Genomic DNA, 27,267 nt, shown 5'->3' with positions numbered 1-27,267 from the left:
ATCGCTGGAAAATTACATGAAAATTACAAATTCTTGTTAAAGCAGAATTTTGAGTCCTTCAGTTGTAACTGGTATCATTTATACGATTCAGATGAAAGGAATCACGGGTATGACATCAGGATAATGCGTGACAAAGTATTTATTCACAACATCTTGATACGATTTAAGTTATGCACCGTTAGTTTCATAACACTTTCCAAATTTGACGCTCTAAAATCTAACTTGCTTTAGTAATATTCAATGATCCCGAGGCCAGAAACTCAGTCTGATGTGAAAGTTCAAATCAGGCCTCTATTAATCGGCATATGGTCAAAAAATCAACACTAAACGTTCGTATGCTAAAGAAACGTCGTCCTTATAGATCTTCCAGCTGTTTGTTGTTATTAAAGGTTCCTGCTGACAAGTTCTGCAACTTGTTTTTGGACAGGTCCCTTGAAACAGATTAACAAATCAATCACCTAAATCAGTTACTCAACTGTGGACCTAAATTGCACAGCTTACAAAAAAATTAAGGAGTTATCCGTATGGTGCTTGTTGATTTGACTCGAAGTTTCACGCAAAATTGACCTTACTGTGAGTTTCTCCCTAAAGTAACGTGTGCACTTGAAATGATTAACTTTCTAAGTAGAGATTATTCTTCGAAAATACGAGAGCTTTGACCAATGCTTTTTCTGTTTGCTAGAACCAGCAGAAAGAAAATGAAATCTGCAATGGTCATGATGCAAAGGGAAACACCCGAAATATTTTTTGGCCCTCTTAGAAGATTTTAAACACACGTAATATTACGTTTCCCTACACAATCAGGATCAGAAGCAAGTGTTTATCTACTTATAAATATGCTAAAGAAACGTCGTCCTTACAGATGTTCCAGCTTTGTGTTGTTACTAAAGGCTCCTGCTGGCAAGTTCTGCAACTTGTTATTGGACAGGTCCCTTGAAAAATATTAACAAATCAATTACCTAATTTACTTGACTGTGAACCTGAATTGCACAGCTTAAAAAAAAAATTATGACTTGTCTGGAGTGGTGCATGTTTACTTGACTCGGAGCTTGATGTACAAATGAACTTGCTATGGGCTTTGACCAATGCTTTGTCTGTTTATTAGAACCAGCCAAAAAAAAAAACCATTAAATCTGTAATGATTATGATGCAAAGGGAAACACCAGAAATACTTTCTGAGTCTCTTAAATAATTTTAAACGCATTTGATTTTCCTTACACAATCATGATCAGAAGCAAGTGTTTATCTTCTTATGGACTGATTTCAATGCAGCCCTCAGAGGTAATTCTGTCTCACTTTGTGCATCAGCTTTAAGTGAACTCTTTCCCGCGAATATAGAGATCAGCTCCAAAGCTCATTGGCTTGAACTGGGTCAAACATAAAGGAGCGTTTCACTTGATATTCAGGGTCAATGTACTGACATGTAGGGACAGGACCTGCGGAGGGTGCAGTTTGGGCATCCACACCCACCAATTCGCTTAATAATGAGTGACGGTTGCAAAGAGAGTTGAAAATAAAACAAAACAAACAGAATCGAGCCAAAGCAAATAATTCAGCCACAATTACATTTCTAATTCTTGATTAAATCTATTCAATTGGTCTATCTCTTTAGCATTTACACATAATTTAATCATAAATACCATCTGAAAACTTTATTGATATTGATTTTTACAAGATTACGGCCTTGAATACTCTATTTCTTCTAAAAGCTCTAGTCGGTGAAAATCTAATGTAACCACAAGGGGCTCAGAAGATTCTGGCAGCGGTCATTCTCGCGAATGCAGGTTCAATGGAAGTGTTGCAGCCTACTAACAGGTGACACGTTAGGATTCTCTTACAGTTTGACAGCAGTCATTCTCTACAGTCCTTAGCGCTTCTCTAGCGGTCGATTTAAGGCATTCCCTAATGTTTTACTAGCGAATAACGCTATTTGTTCCTACCTGTCTTGTCGCCGGATTCAACCCCTTTTTAGTGGTTTAATTTCGATTTTGTTGTCTTCATGTATTCCTGAGAACGTTCGCAATGGTTGTCATTCTTCAGCGGTGATGCAGCAGTTACTGAGGGACATTTCTGCGGTTGTTTTCGGGCTTTCTTAGGTGTTTTTTGTGGCGGTTGTCCTGATTGTGATCGTAAAAGCTGTGAACTGTCAACCAGCGTGTTTTTAAACGGTTACCCTCATGAGCGTTCACCAGCGCTTTTGTGGCGGTTGTCCTCAAACCTTCTGTGTTAATGCGCTTGTATTCAACCGTTCCTGAGCGGTTTTTTCACCGTTGCCCTTTAGTGTTCCTCATGCGACAATCTGCCAGCGTACGCAGTTTTTTTAGAGGATTTTCGTCAGCGGTGTTCTAGCGGTTATCTTCAAGTGTGGTTTTCCAGCAGTTCTTTTCACGCATTCCTTGGCGCTGTTGGCTAACCTTCCAACGCTTCTCAGCAGTTTTTTAAGAACATTTATAAGAGATTTATTAGCCGTTGTCTCCAAGAAGTTATCAGAGGCGCTGTACCGGTTATATCCAATCATTCTTGGTGGTTTTGTAAGAGTTGTGTTCAACCTGTCATCAACAGCTTAGTAGCAGATATCTTCATGTTGTGATCAGTGGTGTTGCTGTTGTGGCAGTTGTCTTTAATAGTTCGTCTGTAGTGGACTTTGCCATATCCATTTCTTGATAACCCGGGTTAAGCTATCATTAGCGGTGCTCTGACGAATGCCCTCAAGCATTAGCAGGGTTGCTGTAGCGGTTGTGTTGAAGCGTTCACCAGCGGTCTTGAAGTGAAACCAATGCCTTCAATCCTTCATCAGTGATACTTTGCCGGTTTTATCTAATGGTCCATCAGCAGTAAGGTAGTGGTAGAATCGCATCTCAGGGCTACATGTAGGTTGTACGGATTTGATAAACATTGGCGGTAATATGTAAAGAACGGCTGTTTGACCACAGCGGCAGCCCACGAATAATCCGGGCTCTTAACTTGTATTCAAATGAGGCAGCTGTCAAAGCCTTGATAATGCTCCAGTCCATTTTTTTCTATCACAGGAACAGTGGTGGCCTTCATTTTGAGATTTACCGGCCGGCTCTTACCAATATACTAATGAGCGCCTGATGCAGATAACTTTGTATTACGATGACATCAATCCACGATCGACGATTTCCCTTTTCGTTCGGGTATTTTTACACTGCAGTGACCTGACGCGGATTAACGCTCCTTTACTACGATATGAAATAATGAGTTTGAGAAATTTACTGAAGTCGAAATTTCCAGCTAACCCCTATATTTAAAGACCAAAAATCGGCCGACACAGTAAGACATCAGCTGAAAGATCTTGGCCGGAAAATCGGAACTGACCTACAACCAGTTTTCACGAGTCGTAAGATCGAGGGAAAGCTCAAGATACAAGAAGAGAAGCCCGCTTTAATTAACCACCAATGCGTTGTTTACACTTTTAAATGTGATTCGTGCGATGCGGATTATATCGGTTATACCACACGCCATCTTCATCAACGCATAGAAGAACATAAAGCCTCTGTCATTGGCAAGCATCTGAAAGAAGCCCACAGTGTAGCGTCCACTAGCCTAGAGGAAATGTTTTCCGTTCTCAAGAAATGCCGCGGAAAAATGGACTGCCTAATTCACGAAATGCTATTCATTCGCGAACAAAAACCAAAGCTAAACACGCAGTCTGACTCAATACGTGCAAAAGTATTTATTTAAACATATACTGCACGATCTGACATGCTAAACACCAATAACAATGAACGCTCATTATTCTAATGAAGTTATCACATTTTATTTGTATATAATCTCTGAGCTACAATTTTACATCAGTTTTAACATTTTACTTGATAATGAGGTCATGCAGACTTCGAAACGTCGTAGTTTTTTACCGTTAATTTTTATTATCAAACCCCAATATTGTTTTATTTTACTTATCTAGGCGTGTAAATTTCATGTCCAATTTGCTTTATTTAAAAAAATTATTAATTTCTACCTTAAAGTCTGAAAGCGTCTGAAGAGGGCCATTTAAACATAGTCCTGATGAACGAAAAATTTCCGTCTTTTTGGCTGATGATATCCTGCTTTGTCGAAGGTCATTTCGCCTCTCAGTTTTTATGTATTACGTTGAGTCTATTGTAACCAGAAGATTAAGTGCTCTGATACTGATAGTCCGAAATAGATATCTTATTAAAGTTTATTTAGTAAACTCAGAAATTTCATATCGCTTTAAGATTATCTCTGCCTGTAGCTCTTTAATTTTATATCCGGAAGACCTGTTCACTTTTGGCTGTTTAGTTTTGGACCACTGCAGTCAATACCAAAACACCAAAATCATACGCGTCCGTTCTCAGCTATTAATTTTTCTCCTCAGCTTCTGACAAAATCACGCCCTTGGCGCTTGTAGCATAGAACTTTTGTCACCAAATTCAAGATATTTTTGCTGGGTTGTAGTTGTTGATGTTTGTTGTTGTTTTCACCTACTTAATAGCTGTAATCTCCTCATACTTTCGGGAGTCATTGTGTTACCTTTGAATTCAAACAGAAACCAAATTTAAGGCTTTATATGGCGCGAATGCATACAAAGTACTTACAGTTTTGCTGTAGCTCGCGGAATTTTCTTTGGAATTGACTTAAGCTGTTTTCCTTCACAACTAGCCGATACTAAGCCCTTCATGTTACCTTTAAGGACTTTGCATTGACATGGTTGAGGGCAATCTGACAAACAAAAACAGGCTTCTGTTACACTTGTTATTTGAATCATCTCAGTTTTTAATTGTTCACTTTTACTCAAAGATTTTATCAATCGAAAGCTGTTGAATCAAATCGATGATGGTACGTTGCAAAATAAACCATCTGTTTAGCAGCATTCTTCAACATCATCTGAAACTAAAATGTCACCCACTGAAATGAAAGACAATTTTACAAATGTTTACGTTCCGCCTTAAGTGTAAAGAAAGCTATTTTTATAATGACAGGCATAATTATTATTCCCCATTTATAAAAATGATCTAAAATACAAAATTAGTGAGATTTGTTAGGAATTGGGGGTATTCTTTATTATTAACTGATTGACCTGCCCAAAGATAAGAATAGCTTACAGTAAGTAAACTTTTCTGTAAAAGTTTAATCTACCGAATGTTACAATTCTCAATTTCCTCCTGTCATATGTGCGTCGATCGCACGACATTCAGTTGGCCACCCTGACCGTAAAATGGCCCTATCTTTCTATAAAAATTTATTTAGTTCCGTGACCTTTGTCTCTAGCCTACTTGAAGTAATAAAAATGTGTTCTGGTTAGAAATCACTCTAGAAGGGAAAACTTTGAAATCGGATGGTTGTATCTTTTTCTGACCGCTACATTTGGGCTGAGAGGAAAACCGCATTGACGTCGCCTTGAGACTTTGGCCAAGTCGTTTCTTATACTTGTTCATTCTGAACAGTTTTGCGAATACCTGGTTTTAGATATTCAAAAGTTTGATTAGCACAGTTTTCGATGGCATCACAGCGAAAATCGTTAAATGCGGATCCAGGTGGTCTCTGCCAATGGCTGACAATATTATTTAACACGTTTTGCCACGTGAGATAGAGGATATAGTCTCGCCATTTTAATGTTTTGTTGGATTTGTTTCTCGGCGTAGTCAATCCATAAAAATCAATAATTAATGTGCTTTAATTTGTTTTAAATTTATGCAAATCAATTGATCATGGTCAGAAATCAATGAAAAGCGAAGAATAAGAAAGTTGTGAGTAATCACATTATTTCAAACCCGGTCGAATTCTTTTCAATGAGAAGAAAGGTCAAGGCATGATACATCTTGTTGACAGATCACTCGTAATGAGGCCGGAATAAAATGTTATTTCTTACTGGTCGTAAAAAAAAAAACAGCCTAGCATTACGCCTCACACTGGTTGCATGACTGCATAACTGAATTTCAGTACAATTTCAAACAAGAAGCCACTCCAACTGTCCAACGGATGCTCTGATAGACGCAAACAGCTGCTACAGCCTCGTCTTCTCAAGACATCTTTCAAAAATGTTTGAAAGAGGAACACTGCACCAGGATACATTCCATAAATAATTGCTTAAATGAAGGCGAGCGGTGTAATGGAATTCCGACAAGGTGGTAGCAGAGACAAGCCAAGCAATGTTGCTAATATAGAAAAGTAGAAGAGCAGCTACCAAGTAGACGCAATTCCTGTGCACGTGCCCTGGCTAGTTGTCTATTCATTATGGTCCATAAATAAACACCGCTCTCTTATTAGATAGAGCACTTTTTAATATCTTTGCTCTGACATGTGGCGCTTATACCTAGGAAGCGCTAGATCGGGTCAATTTGGTGGTTGGATCCCTAAGAAAGCTGTAACCCTCACAATAATTCAAAGGAAAAGCGTGAAAACCAACAATTGGAAATAACGTATCTGTGCACGATCCTCGCAGTAGCTGAGCACTATTTAAGCAATAGTGAAAATTAGACCTGAAAAAATTGGAAATAAGCAACTCAGTTATTCTTTGTGTTACTTTATAAATATGACCTTTTAGGTTACCTTTATTGAAAATTGTAACTCGAAAACCAAAAATCCAAAATTTGACGTAAGACGAATAGTAGGTTACCAAAAGTATACACAACAGCTGAGCTCCACTTGAAGTAAAGATGAATTTGAAACTTACTTTCGACAACAAGACCGATGTTTCTCCTCTTCAACTGACCATGGTCGTCCACCTCGCAGCTGTAATTTGTATTTCTTTCTTCTTCAGTGACGTTGATTTGGAGTCGCACACTAGTGCTGTTTTGCAACACGACGCCATTCTTTCTCCAGACAATACGAGGAGCCGGTCCACCACGAGCCGGGCACCACAAAGATGAAGAATGGTTGAGCAGGACAAACTGAGTCTTTATGACGTTTCTTAGGTCAGTGGCAACTAAGCACAAACATTCAGAAATGATATGTAAGGAACTGATTAAAAGGAAAAATACTAAACCTAAAAACACTTAAGTACCAGTCATTACTTATCGCCGGGGGGGGGGTGGGGGATTTTGGGTTGTGTCACGATGAATCTTACCTGACCCCCTAAGACTTTTTAAGATTCTCATGATCCTCCCCTCCGCATTGGCAGTTAATCAGCAGTCAATTTTATTTTTTATGGTAGCCCATTTATACTCTGTTAGTGACGAATGTTCCCCCCTCCATTTCTCCTTGGAAACGAAGTGAGCCCCAAAATCCTCCGCCCCCTCTCCCCCGCGATACATAATCATGATTGCTGGTCCCTTACCTCGTACATTTAGTTCTTTTCCCTCAAAGTAGGCGTACCTCAGCTGGTATCTATGATGAGGTGAAAATCTTAACGACATGTTCCGTCCACTGGAGCGTAGGGTAACATCAACGTATCTCCCACAAAATACACCCAATAGATTTGCAGACTGATCAGACCCATCAAGGATCTCAAGATATTCCTCATCAGCACAAGGTGCTCCAGTTAAGTCAATGTCCATACTAAAGTAAAATTCTATTTCCACATATTTCCCTTTTTCCACCGTAAGAAGCTGGGTTGTATCAAAGTCTGGGACGAGTTTTTGGGAGTATACTTCCGTGATTATTGCACCTACAACAACGAACATAAGTTCACAGAGGAATGAACTCGCGTCGGCAGACACTTTCCACAATTATTTAATTAATAACTCTCTGTCTACTTTTGAACTTACTGGCTTATGGCCGTTTCTTCCTACCAAAAGCTATACTGATGTACGATACGTATATAATACGCAATGGTGCAATTTCGCTAAATTGGCCTTGAATCGCGTCAGATAGAGAACGCGTATTTCGTGGAATATCGAATGATTTGTCAACACCATAAACCCTGCCTTTTTGTTTTGATAGGTCCGAAAAATAATTACAGAAGTTATCGTCGATTTCTTGTAAAGTAGTACAGACAACGTTTCAACAATCGCACGGACAATGTTACTCGGATTTTTGGCACCGACAGGGTGGTGAATAACTGTTTATTAATAAGTAAAAACTGATTGGCTTCTCAAACTCCAAATACTCTTTACTTTTCATCTCCGAGAAACTCGTGCGGAATTTGTGCCCGAAAATATTGTGATCGTTGCAGAAATGAATTAGTGCAAATCACCTTTTTCTGCTATATTTTCTCACTGTTATAGTATAAACTAGAAAAAAACAATTTATTGGAGTGGAGGTGGCTAGGGGTAGATTTATATCCAGCGGTAGCCATCGACACTGAGCGGAGCACTCCTCATACTTCCTAAAATATCATTACTTCGCTCTTGTTTACAAACTGATAGAGGTGCATGAAGACCGTAACTGGACGAGAAATTATCAACGCCTTCAACATAAGATTTGTACTTAGAGACATTGATTTCACAAAAAAATGTCCGGCAACTGCTCTTCGTATTGGTAATATTTCTAATTTTCCATAGTTCTGCCTACATTTTCGCATGAAAATCCCTCGGAATACTCATCTCAAACACCGCTCATTATGGTATGCCGATAGAATTAATCCAAGCCTACCCTCTTCGGCAAATCATAATGACATTTTCGGTAAAAATTTTGGAGTCATACCCAAAACTACCCTTGACGCGGACTGAAATAACAGTTACTTATGTGCCCGATACCCTCTCATGAAAACCATATAACAAGCGACACAGACTTACCCAAAACAAAAGTGAAAGTCCACATGGTGTTCATAGACATCTTTCCGGGCGAAATATAACAAATGTGAAAATGTAAAAATGTGAAACTATATTATCTGAATGCCTCTCCTCGGCACCTCAGCATATCTTTACCCTGCATGCATAGCGGTTCAGTTTTATCATCGGCTTAGATTTTACTTTCTATGTCTCGTAATTGAACCATAATATTTTTGCCTAAACGACTAATTACATAAGAGCTCCATCGGCCACTATGGCTATAGTATACTGAGAATTTCTGCACTATTTTTACCAAATGGAGCACCCAAACACCTTTCGACGAACTTCTGAATGAATTACCAAAATAATTTCTAGCTTACACTGCTTCAGGAGTGTTTTAGCTGTTTACAACACATGTTGAAAATGACACGGTTTGAATTAGTTGATATTCCTGCAATAAATATTGTTCACATTTAATTCTTAATGCTGTTTGTAAACATTTCTTGTAATGAAGAGCCTTAAAGCAGCATCCTGCATATTTACAATGACTGCTATTTCATGGTCGTTTTGACGCTCATGGTGATAGAAGAGAACGTTCGGTCATCCCTGTGTCAGTTGGACTAGCATTCCATGTAACGTTCTTGGTGAAAAAGTTACGTTGGCAGCTGAGACATTAAACAATGTCAACAGAAAAATTGAAAACTCGTCGTCCTGAAAATTGAACTAAGAAGTCAGTTGTTCGTATTACGATGTACATCGTTATGTTCCCTCATTGCACTTTTTTCCGATAACGAGGCAAAAGACTCTTCTTAATTCATTTTCATTATCAGAGTTAGAACACAGAAAAAATACAAGACTACCTGAATGGTGATTGTTTCCTTTCTCCGCTAGAGTGTTTTTATGCCAAAGTTGCATGTACAAACACAACAAATATTTTTTTCACGAATACAGCAACAAAACCCTAACAGATGTTTCAAGCTGGTAGGGTTATACGTAAGTTAGACTGGAGGCTCGACATTTATTTATATCCGGTAGCTTCTGAAGAGGGGCTGTTCAACCTCTTTAATGAAGATGAACTGAAAAAAATAAATAGATAAATAAATAAAAAACAGTGCTCGCACAAGTAGTGGCAAAACATTTACAGGATGCATTTACTCAGAGGGGAATATCCTTCACAAAATAAAGTCAGCCACTAGCCTGTCTAGTCATTTCATCTTTATTTGATGAGTTGTCAGAAGTGTCTTCAGCTTTAGAAATGCCTTATTTTTGTTTGGAAAGAAAGTTTTAACACCCACCAATACTTCATCCTCCTCTGTACAAAGAAAAACGTTTACCATTAACTTCGTAAACCGAAAATCGATTGTAAGACTCGATGTCTAAAGCTAAAGTACATTCAATGAAAATTGTTATTAGCGCAACAGATCTTCATTTGTATTGAAGAAAATAAAATAAAAAAATTAATTTTTTTTGCTCGAGGTTTTTAGAGACCATGTAATATGTCAATTAAATATTTCGTACATTTTGTTTTACCTCCTCTTCTACCGAAAGACCTAGCGCTGCATTTATTATTGTTCGCCTAACTTTTTGATTTTTTAGTCAGCTTATCAACACATTTCATATCAAGTGGAAATTAGACTTGCTGATGAGTTAAAGTAGTTAAATATGGACCTGTCAATAACGTTTATCAGTGTACTTATGTACGCATATCAGTGTTTAATTAAACGCAGGAAACTGAATGAGAAATTTTTGAAGAAATTGTTTATCCTAGCCGGAGGGGCCTTGGCTTGAGTGGTGTTAAGGCTTTCTATATTTTTCTTTACTCTTCATTGCATAGAAATATTAACAAACTGCGAATCTTGCCCAGAATACTGCAGTGTTATCTGCAATGGGCGACCATCTCGGTCATGAGAGGACAGTTATACGACAAAGTCCGGCACAAAGAGAATGAGAGAAGCTCAGCCATAGACTTGTAAACTATAATCAGAACTTTCCAAAGGGGAATTTTTTAATTGATAAACACCAAATTGCTTAAAGAACAGAAATAGTTTTTCTGTGTGTGTGGAAAGGGGGAGAACAATATTTGCAAATAACGACTGATAGGGGCAGGGGTCTAAAGATACTCAAGAGGTTCTCGTAAAGCGTCTTTCCCTATCAACCAATTTCATCTCAAGTGACCTAACTAAGTTAGACACCTTCCTGAAGTCAAACCCAATTAAACTTGCGTAGAATAGTGTCCGAGTACAATGTGACCACAAAGTTTGCGTTAATGGTTGATGAATTGCATTTGGATCAAAAAAATGTCACAATGTATTTCAAATAAATCAACCTGTTGTAAGAACAGTTACCGCATTTTTCCAATGTCTATCAATCTATCTTATAACATATAGGTATCATTTTTTGTATGGTAGTAATTTTAAGTTTCTTTTATTTTGTAATGCCTTGTTTTATCCTTTATTCATTTCATATTTCTCACTTTTCTCGATGGGACTGCTTCGAACACAGATAGTATTTCCATTTCTACTGTATCACCAACATTAACTCTATTATCATCATATTCAAGTTGTTCAACAAAGAGAAAAATGGCTGGTTATTTTGATAAAGAATAACCCTGATTAGTCCACCATAGATTATCAAAGTGAACCTCTTTTTTCTTCTGAAAATAGCATGTGATTCATTTCCGTGCTTAGATAACGCCGCAGTCAATTTGCCAACACAACAATCCTTCTATTCACATATCAGTATATCAATAAAGCCCACACAGATGTTTATTGCTGGTATTAGATTTATGCGCAAATAATAAACGTAAAGGCAGTCTCATTGATAAAAATTTAACAGATATTGGCCAGCTCAAGAGGAAGATTAAGCATCCGAAAAGCAATTGGCCAAGACACGGAACGTGCTCCATGCCAGTTGAGTTTCCTCAAACTCCCAGTCATCATTTCGGGGCCATTTCGGGGCGTCTCGCAATCCTCAGAATTAGGCAAGTTTCTGCCTATTTAAATTTTCTAGACTTGACGAGGTAGGCACCCGATGAAAAAGGTGTTAAAAAATTGTTATTTGTTTCCACTTTTGCGAAACATTTCGCCAAGTGTCAGTTGTTTGTCTTCAAACAAAACTTTTGAAACTTTCATTCGGATGAAAGGAATTTTCATGACATTTATATGCATACCACGCTATGAGGATCTGAGTTTAAGCTGCGGTAAACGGACGGGCCATTGCGAGGTTTACTTAAATAAAGAGCGGATGGAATTAAAACAGAGTTATCGCTTAGTATGCTTAAGAATATTAAATTTTTCATCCCTGCACGCATCAGTTATGTTTGCCATCCAGATTTCCACTGGAAATGGCCCTTGCGTTGCATTCGAAATAGAAATTGTCAAGTGGGGCTTGGAATGAGAAGAGCAATCAAAAACATGGTAAAAGCGAGGTACATAGCCTGTTTTAACACGCCGTATGCCACATGCCATATGCAATAAAAAAGGAAAACTATTTTAAACCCTGATTAAAAAATGCTAAAAATTATGATAAAAGCGAGGTATATAGCGCTATGTATCTCGCCCTTACCATAATTTTTAGCATTTTTTAATCATATTTTAAAATAATTTTCCTTTTTTATAGCACACACGTACACTAAAATATTAATCTAAATATATTAGGTATTCCTGTTAATTACCTTTAGACCCTAAAATCACACAGTACGCTTGGGCTTCCTGTGTGAAAACTAGATACACCATCGTTAGAGGAAATGCTCCCTAAAACCTTCACGTGACGTTCAGCACAGACATAAGTTTCTAAAACTGAATAACCTCACGTTTCTAAACACACAGTCAGACTGAATAACTTCATGTTTTTGTTGAATAAGTGATTTTAATCTAGCTAATAAGAGCTGACTTTTAAAACCGAGGAACTCTGTTTTCAGTCGAAGGCATTTTCTTGTTTCTAGAGTTCTTATGGAGAAAATTGATTTTTGAAAATTTTTAGGGGGGTGTACCAAGTTTTTGGAGGTTGTTCTGTTAAAGAAAAGCGGCAAGGAAAACCACGCCTCGAAGCAACAGAATAGGAAATCAACAATGCGAACGACTCAAAATCCGTGTTTCCGCGGCAAAACCTGGCGCATACGTATACGTTATTCAGCTCTGTCAGTCGTACGGTTCCGGACACGGTTCCGGACACGGTTCCGTAAGTTCATGAACTTTAGTCGCAAAAATAATTAATCCAGCGGTTTAACAAACAAAAATATGAGCCTCCAATACATGTGAACAAGAGATCGCTGCAATGGCGGCCGATCAAGGTAATGGCGTTGCGTGGACAACATAGCGGATAAATTAGGTACAATTTTACGCTATATCTTTAAATGTCTATGATAATCAAGGCACACGACAATATATTTTTTTCATTTCTTTATTTATTTCGGCAAAAATAGTAGCAAAGTAGCGATTGATAGCTTTTTTATTGTACTCGCAATTTTGCGACCCGGGAATAATTTTTTAGTCGCAAACGTAATTTTTTAGTCGCGACTGTATTGGTCGAGAGACGAACCTCAACACTTACTACGATGTTTAATATAATGCAGATATTAGGTAAAGGATATGCAAGCGGTATATTTTGTGATGTTTAATATCGTCGGCATCCGTTCGTATCGAGAGACGAACCTCAATACTAACTACGATGTTTAATATAATGCAGATATTAGGTAAAGTATGTCGACTGCGGTACTGCGGTAGCAGGATTTGATGAATGATTTTTCAGTGGCCGGGTATTCTGAAGTTTAGCCGTGTTTTTTTTTTATCATGAGCCTCATTATTACCTACAAGTACTTACTAGAAGTGTACTCAATATTAGCGATACTGTGTTCTTGCAGTCAAGACCTTACATAATGAACCAAGAGCATGTGCCGCTGTGGGACAGGGAGGATTGTTATCGCTCTATGAAGCTATGTCTCAGCAGTATGGCCTGACAAGCGGACAGGTATGTTTTAAAGAATATTGCAAGAGATTAGTAAGGTTCATTTTGATCAAAATTCAAAGTTAGTGGTATTAAGAGATTTTTACGGGGTGGTCATGTGGAAAAAATCACAGAAGAAATCATGAGGAATCTCAAGTCACAGATATCACTATGAACTGTTAGTAGTTTTATGACAATTCCATGAATTTCTAGTGAAAAACCCATTAAGATCATTTCGTGGCCCATGAATACTGCAAAAGGAAAAACCATGGGTTTATTTTAAGCCCTGAATTTTCCATGAATGGGGGAAATTTTTTCATGACCCATGAATTTCTTTTGAGCCTACTTTCATGACCCATGAATTTCCCTTGAAAGTCACCAGAATGAATTTCATGACCCATTAATTTCTTTAGAAGCTTATTTCATGACCCATGAATTTCTTTAAAGTCTACTTTCACGACCCATTAATTTCCCCTGAAAGTCACCTAAATGAATTCCATGACCCATTAATTTCTTTAAAAGCCTACTTTCATGACCCATCAATTTCCCCTGAAAGTCACCAAAATGAATTCCATGACTCATGAATTTCTTTTAAGTCTACTTTCATGACCCATGAATTTCCCCTGAAAGTCACCAGAATGAATTCCATGACCCATTAATTTCTTTAAAAGCCTACTTTCATGACCCATGAATTTCTTTTAAGTCTACTTTCATGACTTAATTATTAGTTTCCTCAGACAGTCACCAGAATCAATTTCATGCCCCATGAATGGCAATCAAATAATTCCAAGAAATCCTCAATATCTTGAATGTAAAGGTTTTAAGACAAGGAGTAATTTTAGAGGCTTAATACTTTGGTTCACTAAAAGGTATGCTATCCAAAATGTACAGAGATATACATAGTCATACATGTATATATGTGTTTGTCATGAAATTTATTATTCAAATTAAGTTTTAGTAAATCTTAACATTAATAGGCATTAATTTTTTTCATAAGGTAGCAGTCAATTATGGTAATTTCAAATTGTCACTCCTAGATTTGCTTTCTAACCTCAAAGGACTCTTGGATTCCATAATCATAAAAGTTGTTATTGTAATGCAAAAAGTCTCATGTTGACAGATGTGCCAAAATCATAGAACATAAATATTTCATAAACTTGGGAATGCTTCGAAATGTGCAGAATGGTGATCATCTGAGTATATCTTATATTTCCTAAGGTGGTATCCATCTGTTTTAATAGTGAGGGTAAAACACAGTCATTTAAAGTCACATTCAAAGTTGTGATTGGTGCGCACACGGCTTGTGTTATTTCTCACCTTTGCTGTGAACACAACTCGAGTCAGGGTCTCAAGTCTTTGTTTCCTCTGCAACTTTTGGCCACAAATCGTTCATTTGTAGTATGTTCGATTCTATAATTTATACTCACTCCTGTCCCACTTTTCTTTCTCAGAGTCAGTGTACTGTTATCACACATTTTCAAGCATGAGTGTAGTGTCCAAGTATACACTGTAGTTTGTAGTTTTTTTTGTTTTTAAATTTTTTAGCTTTATAGTTTTTTATTTTTATTTTTTAATTTTTTAGGTGTAAATTTTATAATTTTTTTCAGTTTCAATTTTTCTGCTATTTGACTTATTTTTTTGTAGTTTTTAATTTTTTTTCAGTGCCTATCTTGAGGGGGGGTAGTTACTGATATTATTGTAAATTATCTGATTATCTTGTGTCTAAAACCTGTAAATGAGCTTCACAGCTAAGTGTTTTGTAACTAGAATTATTAAAAAAAAGTTGATTGTGCTTTTTCAGGTGCTGATAACAAAACAGGATGTTTGTGATAAATACTGACTGGATTAAACTTGAGATCAACAGTGAAGGAGTTCATCTCTATGAACTGTATTCCCATTATAAATGAGAATGATGTGGTAGCATCATCTCCAGGCATGGATCTAGATTTGGCTGGGGTGAGTACAATCAAATCCATTTTACAGTTTATGGTTTGAATCTATAATTGGCTACAAAATTGTTGACACATTGATCTTTTCAACTCCCAATTGCTTCAATTTTATTTTCTATTTCTTTCAATTTTATCTCTTTTGCCCTTGCTACAGTAAGTTCACCATTTTCCCCCTCCCCCCCCCAAAAAAAAAAAAAAAAAAAAAAACTATTGTATCGTGATTTCATGAACATTTGGCTGACATTGAATGGAGGGAAGGGGGATCTGTTACTTGTTTAGAGTGCGATGGAAACAGGACTGTTACTCTTCACAAACATGATGTTTCAACTAATTTGAATGCTGATTGTAGGGGAAAAAATAAGATTGTGTATTCGGATTGTTAAGGTGAGGGTAGACTTGAGAAGAACAGTTGTAGACAGTCAGGCCAAATGACATTTTGACAACCTCAGCAGAAGGTCATCTGATCATCAGAGTCCTTCTCAGGAATATATTCAGCTGCATGATCAGACTACACTGTATCAAATCATCATCAATAATAATGCTCAAATAATCAAATAATTATACTATAATTTGATTTGGATGGATATATATAATATTATGTACTTTCATGACTGATTGAAATACCACTCACAGTTTAGACATTCAATTGAATTTCAAAGTCAAGTGTGGCAGAATTTGCCTTAAAAAGGATGACAGGATTTTCTTGAACATATAGATGGACTGCAATATCACTTAATAACGTTATTTTTGTCTCTTTGATCAGTTACTTTTTATTTTACATTAGGGGAAAACTATTGAACCTCCACAGTCATATTCTCTACTCTTGACAAAATTCTAAGTAGATTTCAGTTGAAACAATACACCTTTGCCATAATGGCGGCGGCCGAGTGAAGACTAAAACTGGTGCATAGAGACGAGGCCACCCGGGCATGGATTTGTGCACTTGTGAGTGCTTGTCAAAAAGTTTCCTGCACAATTTATTAATTTATTAATCCAAAAAGCTTTATTTCTCAAAGAATCGACTACTAATAAGGCTCAAGTTAATATGTACAATGCCATGGACTACTAGGGGATATCGCGACTTAAACGGTTAATAAATATCCTACTTCAAGTTTCCCAAAGAAAAACTCGTGAGAAAGCAATGGCTTCATGCAATCCATCGAGAGGAAGGAAAAAGCTTCAAAGTATTGGACTCAACCATGGTCTGCTCGCACCATTTTAAAATGGAAGACTTGAAGAAAAGTATTGTGGGAAAAATATGCCTTCAAACCAATGCTGTACTTCGCCACGCAAAAGGAAGCCTCCACCTCAAAGATTCACTAGTAAAGCAACTACTCATCAATCATCCAGGGCTTTATTCATGGCGTGCACACTCGGAAAGCAGCGTAAATGATAAATCAAATGAACAGCCACAGAGTCAGATTACATTTGTAGAATCTAATGAAAAGAATGTCGAAAATGAGGCAAAGAGAAAAGATATCGAAACTCAGACCGATTTGATCGAGTCGAAGGTTGCATGCATTCAGAATGATCAGAGTGTTGTCGCACTTGTGAAACAGTATAAAATGAGAATAGAAGAGCTCTAAAGAGAAATAGAAAGCATTTCAAAGAAGAATGAGTGTTTAAAAAGTAGACTTTTTTCTATTGAAAGATTTCGAGCCGACAATTCTGCTGTGCCCTGCTACACTGCGTTTCCTAACAACGCTGTTTTAATGGAAATCTACAATTATCTAGACCCCAGAACGTGTTATATGATTGTTTAATTCCACTCTGGTAAACAGAGGCATCTTTTGAAGTGAGTAGCTCCACATACTAGATTCAGGGAACTTGATGGGAACATGTTGTTTAGTGGTGGAGTGTGAACTTGTGTTGTTTGCCGAGCGCAGTTGTCTTCGTTTAGAATAAAGATTATTTGGATCAGGATCAATGATGTTTTTATCCTTTCCGCTCTTGATGTATTAAAGGACCCTAAAGTATAGGAAATTAGGTCAATTTAAGTGTAAGTAATCACATTTGACAATTTTCTCAAGCAATCAAAACACCTCGAAGTATGCATCTTGTGCTCAAAACTAGCCTTTTCACTAGCTCTGCTTTTGTCTTTAAACCTTTTGCTGGGTCACCTCTGCCCTTCAACCGTAGTCTCAAGTCCTCAGTCTTGAATTGTGAGAGATTTCTATCTCCTAAGGAAGCTCCAGGAATGTCATTTTTGGTTAAAAAGCTCGAGGAATTGTGAGTTTGTATTCGCGTCGCCATGTGTTGCCCGGGTGGCCTCGCTTTCGTGAAATTATTCATAACCAGTCTCAGACCTCCATCAGATTTTCTGCCATTATGGCAAAGATGTATTCCCTTAGTAGGGGCATGTTTTTATCTGTAGAACTAAGGAGAACACAAATCAAACCACCAGTTATTTGAAATGATTTTGAGTTGAAATATTTTTTTATTAAATTGAATGATTAATTTTATCATTTTATTATATTTTTATTATTAATATTTATACTGTTACAGTAGCATATATACATGTAGGAAGGTAAATGTAGCTGTTAGGTTACTGTATGTGCTTATGCTGTGTGAAATTCTCTCTCATTACTTAGCAGTAGACCACAATGTAATGGTAGTCAGACAGCTCAGTGAAACACAAAATGGGGAATGAATTTTCTAAGAGAGTTCACGAGAATTTGCCAAAAATGCTCCTTTTTAGTAAAACACTCACACAAACTGCTAGTCACAACAGGATTAACAAGAAGAAGCAAATAAACAATTTCTCCTTTTATGAAATGTACCATCAATTGGCTAGGATACTTCTAGGTTTCAATATTAGTTTTTAAGAACAGGTTATTACAAGTTATCTCTCTGTCTCCTTTCATATGAAAAGTAAGTACTTGATCTTGCAGCTGTATGTGGTCTGTGAAATATCTCTGCTCTTCATGACTCATAGCAAAAACTCTATTTCAATAAAAAATTCTTTATATTAAGCTCTTTAGTTTTTGTCTCCTAACTTTCAGAAGCTTCAAAAGGTTCTTTTTTACTATTTAATTCTGAGCTCTGAATTAGTTTTGAAATTTGGGATCCTGTTATTTGACAGCTGGTATTTGTGAAAAATTTCTGGCCTGCAAATCTAAGCTTGTTTAAAGCCTAACTAGATATATTGTACATCCACTATTAGAAACTCAAGGCAGCTGTATCAGTACTATTTTATATCCAAATTAAAAATTTGTGGTAGGGTCTTTTTAGCAATTTTTTGACGAACTCCTCCTCACAACATTTGAATAAGCTTGTTACCGCCGCATGGCTGTATTTGTTTCTTTTGTTTGTTTTCCCGTTTGTAAGCACATTTTTTTCTCTCATTATCGCATTCCTTTTTTTTTTCGCCTTTACGTAATCAATATTCTGTTAGGTGTTTTTGCATAATTTCGTCTCGTTACTTTAAGGCCCTTTTGCATGCATCTCTTTTAAGTGGACTTGTCATGCAGCGTTTTTTCATCGCTACGTTTTATTTATCCAGTTCGCTTACCGTCTTCTCCGCTTCTGACTTTCGTGTTCCTAGCCATCCTAGTCATACAATGTTTCTACCGCTCGCTTCGCATCGCTTTCGCTTGTATTTCATTTTGTGAAATCGATTAAACGACATGTAGCGTGTTGGACGTTTGACTACAATAAAGCCATTTTACTATCTACATATTGAGCAAATTCTTTCACCTTTACTTAGCTTGGCTTTCTACTTTTTTTCTTTTGCTTGTAGCAGATTAACATAATTGAAATTAAAATTGGTCTTCAAAAGGTGTCATTTATTGGTATGAATTGTGCTCATCAATTGAAAGTAATTTAATAACTTTTTCACCAAATAGAGATGTAAATTAAAGCATTTTATGAACTGCACATTCTATTCTAGAATTTTTTCCATCATATTTGCCCCAGAGTGTTTTCAATATTTGTCAGGTGCACTTAAATGTTTAACTGCCATTTGCATCTTTCATTTTACACAATTTGCTGTGTTTGCCCTTTTGTTATAATCACTCATTCCAGCAAATGGTGTTATCAGTTATCTTAAAGTTTCTGCTTAGGAAATTTCCTGACTTGTTTATCATTTTGGAACATTCATGAAATGTTTTTTCTTCTGTTTCTCAAAACTCTTTCAATATTACTTAACTTGCTTTCAAGTCAAAATATAAGTTTAGTTAGCTATATTAGGTGGATGGCATTAAAATAAGCAGTTTTAGAACCTTTTCACATCCACCCCAGGGAGGGTCATTTCCTGGCAAACTCAAGGGGGAATGGTGCTCTCAACATGCACAACTTCTGAAGAAAACCATTTGAAACAAAACTGAAATTTTCAGAATGACAAGGACTTAGCCCGCAAGCAGACCATCAATTTACAGGTGCTTCTGCCTGACTTTGCCAGTGGGGCAATATGAGGTGTTAATGAGCAATGTGAGCTAATGAGAGGTCTTCAAGGGATCTAGCAATGATTGTTAGTGTCCCAATGGCATTGGCCAATTTGTCACTGTCCAAGTGTCCCAATAACATTGGCCAATTATTCACTGTCTAAGTGTCCCAATGGCATTGGCCAATTTGTCACTGTCTAAGTGTCCCAATGGCATTGGCCAATTTGTCACCGTCCAAGTGTCCCAATGGCATTGGCCAATTTGTCACTGTCTAAGTGTCCCAATAACATTGGCCAATTATTCACTGTCTAAGTGTCCCAATGGCATTGGCCAATTATTCACTGTCTAAGTGTCCCAATAGCATTGGCCAATTTGTCACTGTCTTAGTGTCCCAATGGCATTGGCCAATTTGCCGCTGTCCATAAGAGTACATACAGTGCTGCTTACGCAGTGATCGAGTCACAGACTGATAGAATCAATTTATTTGACATTGATATTATGCTTAAAACAAATTAATTGATAGTAGTTAAGTGTGAACTGTACTCTTATCAACAATGATATTCATTTTCACAGTGATCAAAATTTGTTCACAGCCCACGGTGCGTCCACAACATTTTGACTTCTGTGATGACAAATATCATTGTTGATAAGTGTACAGAACACACTAAACCACTGTTGATTTGTAAAGTAGATGGCTTGCCTTGCTCAAGGCCTTAAACTTGCCCATGTTTTAAGATATGCTTGGCCACAGTGCTGATAACACGTCAGGGTCAGAGTGTTTGTAGGCTAGTGGGGTCTCTTCTGCTGTATGAGTGTTGATATCATTTGGAACTACACAACACTGAAGTTAAATTGGTAGAAATCATTTGTGACCATTAAGCAGTGATTTCCTCCCATGGGCATATATCATGATATGTTTTTTGAAGCAGAAAATCATTGATTTCTGAAGAGAGCAGATAAAACTGGTTTCAGTGATAATTTCTGTTGGATATTATAGCAATTGGGAAATGGGGAGCATAGGATGAAAGGCTGTGTCCTTTCCCCTGGCCTAGTGGTAAAATGTCACTGTCTCTGGAGGGGTTGGGTGGGGGGGAAAGACAGTGTAAAAAATTTCTAGATACACTCATCCATTGCTGTAGTTTCATTCAAGTGTTCTTGGGCTGTACATCTCTGTTTTGTTTTTAGTGCACGGGACAGTATGCATGCACCTATCGTTCCACTTGATACCTCATGTATAAGTTATTCTTCATAATTACTCAGTCTCGTTTGGTCTTCATTATGCTCAAATTGCAAAAAGAGGCAGTGTGCACCACCCATCCACTTGATCCCAGTTGCATACATGTAACTTATTCTTCTAAGATTCTCCGTGTACTGGAGGACTTGTTGGTAGCCACATAATGAAGTGGAACTGAAAACGATTTGACAGCTGGGTTGTCAGAAAGCTGATGAGTAAGCTATATGTACATTATTGTGGAATTGCCATGCCAAAGGAACCAAAGAAATTGTCCAATTTTATGAACAGAGTAGCCAAAAAACATGAAACTCATCATCATAGACAACCCAAATAAAATTTTGTTAAACAGTTCAACTTAAGACAAAGTTTTAGTAGAATTTAGCTCAGTGAGAATGTAGTTATAAAAGCTAGACAATTGACTTTTCTAACACTGTCACTGTCTCCTCTTACATGCACTTTTCTCACAACTTGATAAGATGGCCCGGGCACCGGTAAGTAACATTTTCAATCACAAATCCCTAATTCAGTTTCTTAGCACCATTTAGAGAGGTTAGTTGGCACAACAAGTTGTAGTTAGTGAAGACAAAAATTTAATGTTGAAACTTTACCTTCTGTTTCCCGGCTATTATCAATTCCAAGAACCCTAAAAAATATGTATTAACTTTAGCAGTTTCCTTAAACTTGAGAGGCCCAATTAAAGTACAGCATGTACATGGTTATTATTTTTATTGTCAAACTTTGAGAACATTACCTTTAATTTGTTGATCCGCCAGTGAAATGTTTATATTATGCTCTGGCATATTGGACATTGACCCAGTATTTTAGCTTGTCATGCATTTTTTGGCATTAGTACATAGCTGCATTGTGTCAGCCAGGCATTTTTAGCTTTTAACCCTTAATCCTAAGATCTGATTGCTAATTCTCCCCTCTAGCTGCTACACATTTCCTTGTAAATCACTTACAAGAATTAGTTTTGGTGTTAGATCACAATCACAAATTCTACTTGATAAGTTTTGAGTATTCTCTTTACCTGTTAGCTGGATATTATTGAATATTATTGGGGAAAGTTACATGTTGATCACTTCTTGGAGTTCATTGGGGTCCACCAATTCTAAGCACAATTTATCACAATTTATCTTTAGTTTCCTTGGTGACTCTGTCTTGGTCTGAATTAATCTCACTCATAGGATTGTTTGCTTTCCTGTCAATGTCTATGTTTATGTTGATTCCAAAGTCTTGTTGCATGCGCATTGTAAACAGTCATGCAAAATACACTCTTTACGAGCTGTTCTTCTAGTGAAAAAACTTTGAAATTTTGTTACAGAAAACAGCCTAGTAGTGAAAGTCTTGTTTATAATCTTAGTCAATGGACTTTTAGTGACTCTTAGTCAATTGGACTTTTTTAGAAGAGATTAAAAGATATCTTGTCCTTACAATATCAGTAAGCAAATTCTCCACACTGTTCACCAGTACGGTACTGACTAGGAGAGTTTGTTGAACGATCAGTAGCTTCTGCAGTTGGTGATCATTTGCTTTATTCTCAGTACTGTAATGTTTGATTCAGCAGTCATATTGTAAGAAGAATTAGATGCTTTTCACCCGCAGTGTTAACCAGCATTCAGTGTTCATCAGATCGTAGGAGCTGCAGACATTACTTATCAGTCAGAGAGTTTTTAGCTTGATGTCACGCCAAATTCTCAACGTCTATTTATCGGTAATCAAACGACATAGGATGCAATTTGGAATGAAAAAAACGCGTGGAAAACTTTTTACTGACACAAACAAATTGTGCACTTTTTTGATCCAGCAAATAGGCGGATTCATGCTGACGTCATTGTTTACATTTTTGCTCATTTGCATACGGCTTTGCATAAAGAAGGAAGCTTGTTAGATACAAATTGACTTCAGGCAGCTAAAGAGCTAGAAAACCTTAGTACATGGTGAAATTTTTAGGTCTTTGGGTGTAATATTCAAGGAGAAATAGTCCATCAAAAACTGCAAAATTTTTGGGTGGCAAAAGCGCTAATGAGCTCACACATTCTATGTAAACTTTTGAGTTTTTAAACCCGTGTTGCACAGAAGGTATTCAATGCATCAGGCTCGTATTCTTTGGCCGAGTTAATAGTACTTTGAACTTTCGATATTCAGAACTGATTTATTTTTAGCTCCATCAGAAACTGAATTACTTATACTAATGAGGCAAATATTGTAAACAAGGATTCCCCTATAGCCACTGACAAAATTGAGAGCAATCACTGTATCCTCATGCAAATCTGCAGGTGTCCTAAGCATGTATGAATCTTAGCTGTAGATAAAATTTTAGAGCAATTTTCAATTGTGTGCTGAAAGTAATACGCAATTGCTTTGGGGTTTTACTTAACTTTCCCCTGTGACTTCCTGATGTTACTGTAAATGAATGAATGAATGAGTGAATGAATGAACTGTTAAGCTTCAACGTATAAGTACGTAAATGCGGATTTGATAATAACGTGACTGTTATTCCTCTGTTCTTAAAAAAGATTCGATTCTCGTTGTTTTCATCAGGTGATAGGTGTAAAGGACAATGATAGTTTATCTTCCTTGCTATTGGTGAAACTGAAGTCAGATTTGCTGTTCATATTATCAGATGTACAGGGCATTTACAGCGGCCCTCCCGACTTGCCTGAGTCTCGCCTTCTAGACACATTCAGGCCAGCGGACGTCAGTAATATTGAATTTGGAGAAAAGTCACGTGTTGGCAGGGGAGGCATGGAGTCTAAAGTGAAGGTTTGTAGTTCCAATAGTTTAAAGTGCCTATAACCCCCAAAAAGTTTTTTTGGCCATATTGAATCTCTCTGTAGCACTGAGCAAAACTCTCCAAAAATTTTTGTTTGGTTAAAACCTCGATTTTTTATGATTTTTCAAAGTCAAGTTTAGTTTTCGAATGACCGAGTGAAGCAGAGACTGGGACCAGTGACGTCATTCCAGGCCATCGGCAGTGGGGCTCTTATCTAATCTCAGTCAATATTATACGTTCCCAACGAGATGAAACCTTCGTTAAAGCCTTATCTGGTAAATTTTTCTCACCTCTTACTTTGCTCGCTTTCATCTGATTTCGTTTCCTCCAACTGATTTCACACGGGATCAGTCGGAAAGACGCAAATTCCAACTCCATCTTTTCACAACCTTTGTTGCATAGTCTTGCTAGTCAGAGCAGAAAACATTACTGAATAATCTTCTTATTGGAAGTGGTTGGAACACATGGCCGAGTAGTTTGTTGGCTTCCAATGTGCACGCTTCAATTGCACAAAGTCAACCACTTCCTTCTTCTCTTTTTTTTCTCCGGGTTATCTGCCCCATAATAAGGTATTGGATTAAGTGCTATTCTTTTTTCTTTGTTGGGAGTGTTGCTACAACCGAAAACAACGCACTTATCAGGCATATCCGTCAAGATACCTCATCCAGTCCTTGAAGCAAACTCATTGGAAAGCCTGGAATGACGTCGCAAACTGTGCTCGACCCAGACCCATCTTGATAATCCCGTGCCTAGGTCATGTTTTGAAAAAATGCGATTTTCCACGACTTTGAAAATTCATAAAAAATCGGGGTTTTAACCAAACACAAAAATGTTTGTGGCATTTTCCTCAGTGCAATAGAGAGAATTAATGTGGTCCAAAAAATTTTTTGGGGTTATAGGCACTTTAAAACAAGTTTGCAAAGAGTATGAAGGGGGAACTTAAGAAAATTGACCGTCCATAAGCGAGGATTGTTAGAGGACCGGATACTCTTAAGGGGAGGTCAGGTAAATTTTATTGGAACGCAACATTGAAATTCCCATATGCAAGCAACGAGTTGTCATTCAAAAACATGGTGAAACAGCAGTCTCTTTGATTCAATAAAATCACAAAAAAGTACAAACGAGAAAGATGCTAAATCTTGAGGTAAACTTCAAGGAAGGCAGACAGGCACTGAAATTTAGCCAAATCCTTTCAATTTTGGACTATCCGTACACAGCTACGTTTTTTCAATTATTCTCTGAGTACATTTTAGTTACCGTATAGCCTATAGTGCCGTTTTGAAAATTATCTGTAGTTTGAAACTCTTAGTTTTCAGTGGAGAAGTTTTTCGGATTAGTGTGGAAGCAAGGCAGAACGATGACAGAAAGTCACAGCACGGTGTGAACGGGGCTTTATGCTAAATTTAGTACGAGTCATAAATCGTGTTATGATTCCTTTACAAAGGCAAGTTTGCGTTTGAATCTTTGGGAAAGAGAGATCGAAACAGTTTCGCATGACGTGTCTTCTCGGATTTGCTTTCAGAGAAAAAGACTTACAAAATAACGATGAATTATTTCAACTCTCGTAACTTAATTATTTTAGTTTTACCTTCTTTGTGACTGTTCAGGCTGCAGCCTGGGCACTAAAGAGCCAATGATACCGGAAGTGATTACGTCATTCGTCAAGTTCTGGATAGTTAAAAGGTTGGAACATTCTTTACTATGGTCGACGAACCAGGGCCATCTGTAGAGAATCAGGCTGCGGCAGGTACGTCAGAATGTACCTTAGTCCATGTCATCGTCATGTTGTAGTTTACCCTAAAGTGATTGGTTGGAAACTTAAGGCAGCAGGCCAATCAGAGAGTGCTTTATATTAGATCGAAACTTGATTGCGATACTTTTATGTTTAGAATTCTCAAACTCTAATGGCTATCTGATACAGAGTTGATCTCGACCTTAACTTAAATATTCAGAAACACTGGAGGGACTGGATCCTGACATCAAACAATTAAAGATGAGATTGGGATGCCCACATAGGGTTCTGTGAAATTATTGATTTTAGATGCCAGATTGGGGGCAGTTTTATAAAAATGCCATATCAGCGTTTTCATTCAGTGTGCATCGTGAACTAGATACCGAGTCTTTTAAGTGATTACAGTGTCTGGTTAAACCTTTCAGTAACTGCCCCTAATCCCCCCTCCCTCCTGAAAATTTGTGGTAACTCGCGCGTGATGATATACCGAGTGGTCCTGGTTGATCCTGTGACTGTAAATTTGCACCTTCTTCTCGGGATATACTAGTTTTATAGAATTGTTTGCTGTTATACTGTTTTTCTTTTTTCTGCGGAAATGTGTTTTTCGGTTTCTTTTACTAATTCGCTTTTTTTCATAGCTCACAAAAGGGGAAGAGCAAGCACTGACCGCTGACCAGGTACGGTTGTAGACTATTAAAAATGCTTAAGGCCGAACAGTTGTTTGCTATTAATTTAATTCCATGTTCAGGTCTAGCCTGCAGAGCAGGCGTAATCCTTTTGTGTTGTTCAGACGAACGGAGGCAAACGCGAGGCGAGCGTGAAGTAGCACGTTTCTCCCCTTGCACGCGACTGGCACTCCGCGCTTGTCTCGCGCTTACCTCCGTTCCACTGAAAAACGCCAAACAAATAATGTCTGTTCAGCAGGCTTCTTTGGACCATTTTAAATTATCCAGACTTATAGGCAAAAAAATTAACGGAAAAGTTGTCGACGAGATGTTTGACCAAAAATGACCCAAAATTCCCTTTGGTTGAGGGGTAGTGTTCGGTTTTTTCCCAACATCTCTTTTTTTTTTTTGCCTCGGCCTAGGTTTGAAGCACGGCTTGAAGCTGAGTCTTCTCGCGCCTCATCTATCATTTCAACATTCAAAGGTCACGCGCAGTACTACAGTTTAAATGATGCGTCTTTGTTTTTCTTTTACGTGTTTTGTCTAGCCGGCCAGAATCATTTACAAATTAGCCAACCTTCTTATCGAATGCAAGGATCAAATTGTAGATGCTAACTTTAAAGATCTAGACTACGCTCGGTTTGAGAGACGCTTAAGTTCCCTTATGATGGGCAGATTACTTTTGACACCGTTCGTCCAAACCTGAAAACCTTGCTCAGGGACTGAGACAGATTGCGGATTCCTCGGACAACATCTTGGGTCGTGTGCTAAAACGAACCAAAATCGCATGTGGTTTAGAGGTGAAACAAGAAACTGTTCCAATTGGAGTTCTTCTTGTGATTTTTGGATCTTGCCCAGCTGCTCTAGTGCAGGTACAGCTGTAGTAGGTTTAAATGTTTCTCATCTTTTTCCTTATAGAGTATTGTAAGATTTAGAAGTTGACTTACCT

General features: G+C 37.5%; 1 protein-coding gene and 1 pseudogene across 2 annotated transcripts in view; one reads left to right on the top strand and one right to left on the bottom strand.

The window, feature by feature from the left end:
* Positions 1-119: 119 nt before the first annotated feature.
* On the bottom strand, positions 120-7,607 carry LOC148742689 (uncharacterized). Its single transcript, XM_088758336.1, has 5 exons — positions 7,262-7,607; positions 6,659-6,910; positions 4,581-4,704; positions 861-932; positions 120-431 (listed from the first exon to the last, which is right to left on the bottom strand). The coding sequence occupies exons 1-5, from the start codon at positions 7,605-7,607 to the stop codon at positions 356-358; spliced, it is 870 nt and encodes a 289-aa protein (XP_088614462.1). The 3' UTR covers positions 120-355.
* A 5,299-nt stretch (positions 7,608-12,906) lies between these two features.
* The window catches only part of LOC148742688 (delta-1-pyrroline-5-carboxylate synthase-like), a 20,855-nt pseudogene continuing 6,494 nt past the window's right edge, over positions 12,907-27,267 (top strand). Inside the window, exons 1-6 of the transcript XR_016000483.1 lie at positions 12,907-12,965; positions 13,498-13,604; positions 15,382-15,536; positions 21,622-21,636; positions 23,690-23,911; positions 26,866-27,190. The product of XR_016000483.1 is annotated as a delta-1-pyrroline-5-carboxylate synthase-like (transcript). The remainder of the gene's footprint in view (positions 12,966-13,497; positions 13,605-15,381; positions 15,537-21,621; positions 21,637-23,689; positions 23,912-26,865; positions 27,191-27,267) is intronic.

The sequence above is a fragment of the Stylophora pistillata genome, chromosome 1 (genome assembly GCF_964205215.1).
Source record: "Stylophora pistillata chromosome 1, jaStyPist1.2, whole genome shotgun sequence".
NCBI classification, from domain to species: domain Eukaryota; kingdom Metazoa; phylum Cnidaria; class Anthozoa; order Scleractinia; family Pocilloporidae; genus Stylophora; species Stylophora pistillata.
Note: the sequence above shows the minus strand (reverse complement) of the source record. Positions and strands in the feature narration are given on the sequence as shown.